Below are 11,053 nucleotides of genomic sequence, written 5' to 3'. Positions count from 1 at the left end.
ATAGAATCTGCCAGAAGCTTCCAGAATATTTTTACTAAAAATAAAAGGTCATTTGCTGTGGGGCTGGGTAGTAACTACTGTTGTCATCAATCTGGATGTCTTTGAGAGGACAAATGTCAGGTGCCTCCCAGGGGAAAGTCCAGAATTGGACTGAAGATGTGGAGCAGGCTATTTAAACAGCTTTCATCAGGCATGTCACAGGCTCCAAGGGAAGGGAAGGGGAGAGGAGGAGCATTTTGTGCCAGCATTTTGATAATTCCAGCAGCATTGGATGACTTTGGTGTGACATCATTTTGAGCCGAAAGAGACTTGACACATTTTAGGTTTCCCGCTGTGAAACATTAACTGTTGTCGGAATGAAAGTTCAAACACTGAAGTATATTGTTCATCTACGTTTACCCATTTTTTAAATATTAATATAGCATTTACTAAAAACTAGTCCTTCAGTAGACAAGTTTTAGAGGGTGGATGACACCTGGATTCAATTCTCTTTTCTAAAGTATTATTTTGTCAGCTCTTGTGATCCTCAAAATATTTTCTTAATGATCATTCTCCCTGTGTGAACCTAGACAATGTTGTCTGGCTGTTCAGCCAATGGATGATATTAGAGCTGACATTCTCTCACCTTCCTGAGGTCAAGACACGAGAATGACTCACTCGTGATTAGGAATAAGAACTATATTGGGATTTTCACCATCTTTGGCCAGGCACAGTGAGCTTAATGATAGAATTCTAATCACTGAAAGAGTTAACTTGCAAGGAGCAAAGAACTCATGGACTGAACAGATTAGAATATTTGCGTATCACCTCTCTGGGGTGCCATTTACAAAAGGTTCTTTCTTATTTTCTCTTGCAAGACATCATTGATTTCCTCTCAAGCTGAATATTTAGTCAAAAATAACAATAAATCATTTGCAATAATCACATGAGAGAATTGCTCTACAATTTAAAGTCTGTACTTCTTTTCTTTACAGAGTACTTTGATCTTATATATATATATATGAAAATTGTTACTGGATTTAAACGTATCTTTCAAAGGGTTAAATGTCATTAAACAGGAAGATGGAAAGTAACTATTAGATCTCAGTTGGGAAATCTGATCCAGAAACCAATTTCCCCCGGGATCAATGAAGTATGACTATGACTATGACTAACTGGAGACAAGGTTAGATAACTTTATCTTGCAGTAACTGTGCACATTCATTGTTGCTCCTGTTCCTATTCTTTTAATTTCAGTAGCAATCATTTCCAAGTTTAAGGCCAATGGAGGCTCCAGTGAAGGAGAGTAAAAGGTAGGTGGCAGAAGGGTAAAAGATAAATTTGATTAATAGGTAACACCAATTCCAGGCTTCTGGTAATACAGAGAAAAAAGACACAAGAAAACACACAATAACATTAAAAAAAATTAGAGTAGCAGGAGGCTAACTTGTCCCTCAACCCTGCCCTGGTGTTCAGCATGGTTTTTGTCTGATCTAATCCAGACTTCACCTCTTCCTTTCTGCCAGATCCCCATATACTCTCAATTCTCCAATCTTTCAAAAGTGTATCTACCTCCACTTTAGACTATGAAACAGAGCAGAATTTGGCCATTCAGCCTGTCAAGTCTACACCGCCATTCGATCATGTCTGAGGAAAGTGGGAAGAGCCAAAAGAGAAGTTATTAGGTGTGAGAACCAGTTCCGTCAACTGGTTCTTCAGACTAAGGGTGTAGCTATGGGAAATCGCATGGGCCCCAGCTATGCCTGCCTCTTCGTTGGTTATGTGGAACAGTCTGTGCTCCAAATCTATTCTGGCACTGCTCCCCAAATTCTCCTTTGGTACATTGACGACTACATTGGTGCTGCTTCCTGCACCCATGCTGAGCTCGTCAATTTCATCGACTTTACTTCAAACTTCCACTCAGCTCTCAGATTCACTTGGTCTATCTCAGACACTTCTCTCCCCTTTCTAGATCGCTCAGTCTCCATCTCTGGAGACAGACTGTCCACTGACATCTTCTACAAGTGCACTGACTCTCATAACTACCTCGACTATACCTCTTCCCACCCCGCCACATGCAAAAATGCCATTCCCTATTCCCAGTTCCTCCGTCTCCACTGCATCTGCTCCCAGGATGAGGTTTTCCGTTCCAGGACATCTCAAATGTCCTCTTTCTTTAAGGATCATGATTTCCCTTCTATCGTCATCAATGATGCCCTCACCCGCATCTCCTCCATTTCTTGCACTTTGGCCCTCACCCCACAACAGGGACAGAGTTCCCCTTGCCCTCACCTACCACCCCACCAGCCTCCAGATCCAGCACATTATCCTCCGCAAATTCTGCCACCTTCAACAGGACCCCACCACTAAGCACATCTTTCCCTCTCCACCCCTCTCCGCCTTCCGCAGGGATCGGTCCCTCCGCGACTCCCTTATCCACACATCCCTCCCCACGGATCCCCCACTCGGCACTTATCCCTGTAAGCGTAAGTGCTGCACCTGTCCCTACACCTCCTCCCTTGCCACCATTCAGGGCCCCAAACAGTCCTTCCAGGGGAGGCAACACTTCACTTGTGAGTCTGTTGGGGTCATCTATTGCATCCGGTGCTCCCGGTGTGGCCTCCTCTACATCGGTGAAACCCGACGCAGATTGGGGGACTGCTTCGTCGAGCACCTCCGCTCCGTCCGCCACAACAGACAGGATCTCCCGGTAGCCACCCACTTCAACTCTGCTTCCCACTCCCATTCAGATATGTCCATACATGGCCTCCTCTACTGCCATGATGAGGCTAAACTCAGGTTGGAGGAGCAACACCTCATATACCGTCTAGGTAGTCTCCAGCCCCTTGGTATGAACATAGAATTCTCCAACTTCCGGTAATTCCCTCCCCCTCTGCCCCCTCCCCCAGCGGCCTATCATCTCCCTCATGGTTCTGCCTCCTTCTACTACCCATTGTGTTTTCCCCTATTCCTTCTTCACTTTTCCTGCCTATCCGCTCCCTGCTTCCCCTCCCCCACCTCTTTATCTTTCCCCTTACTGGTTTTTCTCCTGGAACCTACCAGCCTTCTCCTTCCCAACCTCCCCCACCTTCTTTATAGGGCCTCTGCCCCTTCCCCCTACAGTCCTGACGAAGGGTTCCGGCCCGAAATGTCAACTCATCGTTTCCACGGATGCTGCCCGACCTGCTGAGTTCCTCCAGCATGTTGTGAGTGTTGCTTTGATCCCAGCATCTGCAGGGTATTTTGTGTCTCCATTATTATTGTTTTCTAGTTATTTGCACGATGTGGACGCTGAAACAGATGCACCATGACCTTTTCCTTTTACTGTAAAACCAAGTAAATTTCAGTTCAAATCAAAATTTCACCGTATCTCCTTTTCCTTCAATCCACCATTAAATTTTGAATAAATACACTTGCAAAACCTTCAAATATCCAAATAAAATAACAAGGAGGTATTTCTGCCGCCCCCCCCCCAGCGTGCTTTTCACCAAGTATACAGTGCGAATAGACTCCGACAACAATTGTGCTAAAGGAGCACCTAATGCCACAGAACTAGGGAAGGCATTTATAGAACTAAAGATGTAACAGTTTTGTGTAAAAGCAGCAGCAGTTCACACACGTGCAGAGCCTATAAATTGAACTGCAGTTTTTCCAGTATAATTTAAAGAAGAAATATTGGTCAGTGCATTTGCGGAACTTCTCTAGTCTCCAAAACTGCCTTGGAACCTTCAGTCAGAAAGAAGTACGAGAATAAGAAACAAGTTTGAGTTGCACCGCTGAACTGGATGGTATGCTCCATTCTTGGACTGGGTCTTCAATCTTTTATTCAGAGGGTTTAAATAAATCATCACACTAACACTCACTCTCTAAACTCATTTGCAAAGAACATGAGGAGAGAATAGGACAACGTGGGGAAAATAAAACAGGAATGCAGGGAGAATAAAATGGAAAATGCATAGGATTAATGTAAATGGGTGCTTAATATTCAGTATGAACATGGTGGGCTGAATTACACCGTGACACTAAAAACCAGAATGAAATAAACAATTCATATAAAACTACATTTTGTAGAAAACTGCTGATAAAAGTTTTGAAGTTGTTGCTACTGTGACAGAGAATCTAGACAGTGGCTTTGTCACCTTTGTGATTTGTCGACTCAGAATCTCTTCTACCTAAGACTGGTTGGTAACAATAGTAAGTTCAGCTGCTCTTAAATAGCAACAGATGCTTCTTCCATTTATAGTGAAGATTGTATTGCCAGGCCTGGAATGCAAGGGGAAATGGTGCTGTGGCATGTTTGAGAGAGCTGACAAGAGATAAAAGGCCTCTGTCCCAGACTTCGTGTCCCCATTCTCTGCTCAGCCTCTGTCCTTTCCCTTTGTTGTCCTGACGTTTCTTTCTGACACCTAAACATGGCACCCAAGAAACCCGAGCCCAAAAAAGAGGAGCCGAAGAAGGAGGTGAAGCGTCCTGAGCCAGAGGTTCCCAAGGAGCCTGAATTCGACCCCAAGTCAGTAACTGTGAGTACATCTCCCCCATCAGCAAGGGGCATCTAATCACTTCCTTTCAGTGTGTGGTTCTAAATTAATTCTGAAAATAAAAGAAACTTTGGCATGGGAAATGCTCTACAAAATGGAAGAGTTCACCATGTTGAGCATCTGAAGTTATAAAAGTTTTACTTAGAGGTTGTTGAGGGGGAGAGTGAGCAGTGGCTTGTCAATGAGTACACAGGTTTCGATGTCAGAGTCAGGAGCAGTAAGTGAACAGAGCTTCGAGTAGAACAGGTTGTAGACAACAGAGATTTGGCATTTTGTAGTTTGTTCCTTCTAGTGGTTATGGTGCACTTCAGGAAAACTGGAAGCTCAGATGCTGGCAAAGTGTGTAATTGTGTTCAATAAGCCTGGTAAGTTTGTGTCATATGGTTGCTAGGGTAGATAGTAAAAGGTGAATTGGAACTTGGACTCTCCTCATTTAGAAAAACATATATTGTTAAAGATTAGCTTTATTTGTCACATATACATTGAAGCATACAGTGAAATGAGTTGTTTGTGCCAAATAAAGTCAATGAGGATTGTGCTGGGCAGCCTATAAATGTCGCCATGCTACTTGCACCAGCATAGTGTGACCACAACTCACTAACTCTAACCGTACATCTCTTGAATGTGGGAGGAAACCGAAGCACCCAGAAAAATAATTATAAAAGCTCTTGGATTGCTGTGAAAGGAGAGCTACTTTATTAGTGTAAGGAAGATACTTTGCCACTTCAGCTCATTTTGGCCACTTTGAGAATATTTTGCTGAACCTTGGTTCTAACTGACCTCGATTCAGTCCTGCCGAAGTGTTTCAGCCCGATACGTCGACTGTACTTTTTTCCGTAGACGCTGCCTGGCCCTCCAGCATTTTGTGTGTGTTGCTCAGATTTCCAGCATCTGCAGATTTTCTCTCTTTTGTCTTCCAACTGACCTGCCCTTTTAGCCACCCATTTGCAAAAACCAATGCTACCATCTGAAAGGAAAGCCCAGTTTAACTTTCTCAAGGAATAAATATGACTTCATTGTGTTCACCTGATAACTAGGAAGAAACTTATGAAAATTATAATCAAGCTAGAAACAAAAATAGAGAATATTGGGTGTCTGTGCTTCATGATGGGAGGTATCAATATGTCATTCAGCTGCAAGATGGATAAAGAAATTGCTGATATGAAAATAGTGAATCTGATGGTTCAAATATGAGGTTTGAGTTGAGGCTAAGTTAATCTTGGACAAGACATTCAAAAGAAATAATGCTGAAGCATCTTTACTTGGGTAGTTGGTGACGCTGAGGTAGCTTGCCTCACTCCTGGAGGTGATTAATGAGGTGGTTGGGTAATTTTGGAGGTGGTGCAGTCCTTTCACAATGTTTGCTGGGCTGTGCACTCCCTATAAATAGTCTCAAGGTCTTGGTACCTTCCTGGATGTTCCTTCTCCATTTTGATCAATCACTGATCACAAAACTCCCCGTCAGTGAAGATGATCAAAGAGTGGGGGTCGGGTTAATTCTACACCTATTGCATGTTTTACTGTCTCTGGCACTTTGATGTTCACACTATGTATCTGAAGTGGATAAATAACAAGTTCAGTCTTCTGCTTGCAAAGCATGGAATCACTAAAACTGAGAGATCTGGTTTTATTTTATCCATGAGGTTTAGACTTGTGTACAAGAATAACATCTCCAATTCCTGCAGAGAATGAAAGAGTCACATTTGCCCAATTCTTGTAAATAGCGCCTTTTATGTAGCTGAACAGCCAAATTCACTTCCGAGGAACATTATCAAACAATCCTTTTTATTAAGCCACAATAAAAGATATTCGTGCAAGTCATAGAGTCATACAGACCAACTTGTCCATACTGACCAAGATTCCCATCTAAGCTTGTCTCATTTACCTGTGTTTGGATGCCATCTCTCTAAATCCTTTCCTATCCACCAATGTACCTGCCTCCACTAATTCCTCTGGCAGCTTATTCCATATACTGACCACCCTCCATGTGAAAATTTTGCTCCTCAAGTTACTATTAAATATCTCCCCCTCACCTTATCTCTATGCCTTCTAGCTTTTGATTTCCTGAACCACAGGGAAAAGACTGTGGATTGACTCTATCTATGCCCTTCATGATTCTATAAGCCTCTCATCCTCCTATGCTCCAATAAAAAAAGCTCCAAACTGCTCACCTTCTTTCCGTAACTCAGTCCCTCAAATCCTGGCAACACCTTGTAGGTTTCCTCTGCGCTCTTTCAAGCTTAATGGTATCTTTCCTAGAGAAGGGCGGCCAAAACAGAACACAATATCCCAAAAGCAGACTCGTCAACATCTTGTACACTGCAATAACATCCCAGCTTCCATACTCAGTGCCCAGACTAATGAAGACCAGCATGCTAAAAGCCTTCTTCATCAACCTGTCTACCTGTGGTGCAACTTTCAGGGAACCATGTACTTGTGCTTCTACATCCCTCTGTTCTACAACGTTCCCCAGGGCTCTACCTTTCACTGTGAATATCCTATCCACATTTGCTTTTCCAAAATGCAGCTTCTCACAAGTATCTGAATGAAACTTCGTTTCTCATTCCTTAGCCCACTTACTCAGCTGTTTAAGATCCGTCTGTACATCCTGATATTAACAATGGCACCATCTATTTTACTGCCATCTGCAAGTGACAAAACATTTGGCAAAAGCACTTGTTTTACGGCTATCTGAAAGGAAGGCAAAAGACAGAACACCAGAGAGGATTAAAGAGTTGATTGCAGAGCTAAGGATCTGCTCAGCTGAATAACTTCCCTAATTACAAGTGCATCTGTTCTGCCAGAGCCACTTTCCATATCAATTGTTCTGATACATAATCTTTTCTCTACAACTACAAATTCCTTCTGCTGTAATTTACAAAGCTTCCTGCTAGCTCCAATAGATTTCCTTACTTGTACCTTCATGGCTCCCCTCTTTCTGAGAACCATGACAGAGTTCCTCCTGTCTTCCACCCTACCAGCCTAAACACTCAAAACCCTTAAATCACAAGAAATGCAACACCTGAATCTTCTCTTTCCCTCCCCTACAGCAAGGGTATCGGACAGTTCCTCCAGTTCAATGTAATATACTGTTCTCACAGCTCACAATATAGGGCCTGAAAACACAAATTGACAATTTTTTGTAATGCTTAATTTCAACCAGTGCACTTGACCCTTAAGCTTCCAGTCATCTCTAACTATAGATTTTCACCCCCCCACCCCCTCCTCTTTCCCTCCACCCACCCCCACTCTGAGCTCTCTGTTCTGGATTACCAACATGACTCCAATAAGGCCTTTGTAAACTTTAGGAACAGTATCTCATCTGTTAGATACCTGATGTTTTCTGAACTAACTCAACAATTTCAGATAGTAATTCTAATATTCTCATTCACATCACATTTAAAGAATTTGAAAAGTTATTGATCTTACACATTAACGACATCAATGTCCAGAGGTAATCTGATCTGTTGAGTATTTCCAGTAATATATTTTTTTCTTCTGATTTCCAGTAATGTTTGTCCTGTTTTGTTCCTTTGCTTGTTTCATTTACATATGTTTTCATCTTGCACAGACATAGTTTTTTCTCATCTGATTTCTCCTCCTTTACCTTTGCATTTTCCTCCCTGCCCTCTTTTCATGCTTTTATATTTTTTTAATCTGTTGAAAAATCACTGACCTGAAATGTTCCTGCATTTTTCTCTCTACACAGCTGCTGCCTGATCTATTAATATTACCTACATTTAATGTTTTATTTCAAATTTACAGCATCACGATATTTAAATTTTACAAAGCTGACAGAAAGGAATGACGTTGAAGTTATTATTAAAACTGATTTCACACCCTGATAGCGAAAGAACAACCAATCACTTCCCTCAATGAAGAACAGTCCTGCAGTTAAATACAAATGAAACAACCGTTCTGCACACAGGAAAGAAACAGACACATTCTAGACACTGAGAATTCTTTCTGTGAAGAAGCATTTCTTGGTGCTTCCTGAATAATCTATTATAAATTTGAATTGATGACTCCTTTCTTACTCTCAGAATTTAAAATGGAAAAGCAACCAATTTGTTTGACTATTTCTCATACGTACTTCTATAGTAAAGCCTTCATTCCAGGCTGCAAAGGCAAGTTCGTACTGTTTTTCTTTGCTACTCTAACCCTGACACTAGGTGTCACCTCTGTAGGTTCTCTATGTGCTGTTTGATTGTGACTCTGTTTCTTGTTAAATCTGCATTCATAAAGCACAAAAGATCAATAAAACATAGAGCAAAATAATACATAACAAATTGTGAAGAATGAGTCATATATACAGAGGATATTCACTATTTTCTTAATTTCTCTGTACACAGATGGGAGGCCATTCAGCCCATCAAGTGTGTGCCAGTTTTCAGAGCAATCCTATCAATTCCATTCCCTCCTTCTCTCATGTGCCCATCAGTGCCACCCCAATTCTCCTACCACCTATCCACTCTAGGGTGATTGAAAGTAGCTAAATAACATATCAACCTGCACATCTTTGGGATGTGGAAGGAAATCAGAGCCCCAGGCAAAAATATGTGTATTCATAGAGCAAACTTGTAAATTCCACTATGATAGCACCAGGGGTCAGGACTGAACCACAGTTGCTGAAGCTGTGATGCAGCAGCATGATCGACTCTGCCATCTTGATGTCTGAGTGTCAGACTGCTAAAATGTAATCAGAAAGGCAAAAGGGGATTATGCCACAAATTTGGCAAAGAAGAAGGGGGTTTTTACCATGTACTAGTAAATGTCTATTCCTTAACCATCACCATAAATGGTTTGCTCAGTTAGTTACTGGTTCTTGGGAAGCTATACATAATGGTTACTATACTTTCCGATCTTACAATATGAAATAAATTTCTAAGACTTTTGGCTGTATAGGAAATCTTGATGTTTCACAAGTTGTTTCTTACTAATTTTAGTCTTTCTAGTATCAGTGACTCTTGTCTTTTAGCTACCAGAGTCTGAACCTCTCCCTTCCTACATTTTCCTGTCTTTCCCCTTTTATGATGCTCCCCCCAAAAAGAAGCTATCTCTCTGAATAAACTTTTCATCTGTTCTTATCACCCTCTATATCACTGTACGACAAATATTGTTTGATGCTGCTCCTGTAATGTCCCTTAAAATACCTTATTTCATTTGAAGCACCATATAAATTAATTATTTCCAATAAGAGGCACAAATGATTCTGTACGATTGTGTATTTTTAATCATATTTAAAATAAATAATTCTTGTAACTTTTTAAAAAAGTTAAATCTTTTGCCTAACACAAGTATTCCTTCCTTTTCAGCTTGAATTCACTGCTGATCAGATTGAAGGTGAGTGCGTCAGCACCATGGACATTGTGTGAGCTCAGTATCGTTAGAGGAGGGAGGTTAATAAAAAGCTGTTCATGCCATCAGAGAATATTACAGCAAATATCGATCTCATTGACCCATCAAACCTGTGCCACCTATTTGAAAAAGTTTTCCAATTGTTTCCATTCACTTCCTCTTTATCAACACTCACCGTAGTCTCCACAACAATAACATATTGAAAATTACTATTGAATGTACGTCTCAGTACCCTCTCAGGTGGCACCTTCCAATCAAAACTACCATTCATACTTAAATATGCTTTGCAAAGTTATTTCTGAATGAATTGATAGTCACATATCTGTTGACAGACTTAGAGGCAATATAATAAAAGAAGTTTTAACATATGAGTACAGCACAAACCTAGGCTCTTCATCCCAGCAAGTCTGGTGCTAATCTAAACTAATCTTAATTGCCTGCACATGGCCCGTATCTTTCTGTTTCACACCTGGTCATGTATCAGTTTAAATGTCTCTTAAATGTTTCTATTGCATCTGCATCCACGATTTCTCCTGGCAGTGTGTTCCAGGCACTATCACTCACTGTGTTTAAAAAAAACCTTGCGCCTCATACATCTTTAAACTTTCTTCCTCTCACCTTAAAGACATGTCCTTTAATTTTTGAAATTTCCACCATGACAAAAAGTCTCTCACTATGAACCCTTTCTGTGCCTCTTATAATTTTGTATACTTCCATCAGGTCACCCCTTAGCCTTCAATTCTCCAGGGAAAACAATCCAAGTTTGCCTGACTTCTTCAGTATCCTCTCCAAAGCCTCCTATTACTGTGGAAACAAGACTTCACACAGTACTCTAAATGTGCCAAACTGAAGTCTTATACAGCAGCAAAATGACTTCCCAACTTTTATAATCAATGTCCCAACAATGAAGGCAAGAACATCGATGCTTTCTTGCCACCCTATCCTATTGCTTTACCATTTTCAGGGAGCAATGAACTTTCACCCCAAGACCACTCTGTACATCAGAAGCCCAAAGGGTTTTGCTATTTTCTGCATATTTTCCTTTTGTATTTGATCTTCCAAAATGCAACACCTCACATTTATCCAGCTTAAATTCCCTCTGCCATGATCTCTGATTGATCTATATCCGGCTGTTCCTTTTGCATTTTTCCTTGCTGTCCACGGCTCCACCAATTTTT

At 41.1% G+C, this 11,053-nt stretch overlaps 1 protein-coding gene across 1 annotated transcript in view; it reads left to right on the top strand.

Annotated features, from left to right (window-relative positions):
- Positions 1-4,317: 4,317 nt before the first annotated feature.
- The window catches only part of LOC134351074 (myosin light chain 3-like), a 31,929-nt gene continuing 25,193 nt past the window's right edge, over positions 4,318-11,053 (top strand). The window contains exons 1-2 of the mRNA XM_063057124.1: positions 4,318-4,499; positions 9,833-9,860. Of these exons, the coding sequence (XP_062913194.1) occupies positions 4,392-4,499; positions 9,833-9,860 (136 nt within the window). The 5' untranslated portion in view covers positions 4,318-4,391. The remainder of the gene's footprint in view (positions 4,500-9,832; positions 9,861-11,053) is intronic.

Source organism: Mobula hypostoma, chromosome 1 (genome assembly GCF_963921235.1).
Source record: "Mobula hypostoma chromosome 1, sMobHyp1.1, whole genome shotgun sequence".
Taxonomy (NCBI): domain Eukaryota; kingdom Metazoa; phylum Chordata; class Chondrichthyes; order Myliobatiformes; family Myliobatidae; genus Mobula; species Mobula hypostoma.
Note: the sequence above shows the minus strand (reverse complement) of the source record. Positions and strands in the feature narration are given on the sequence as shown.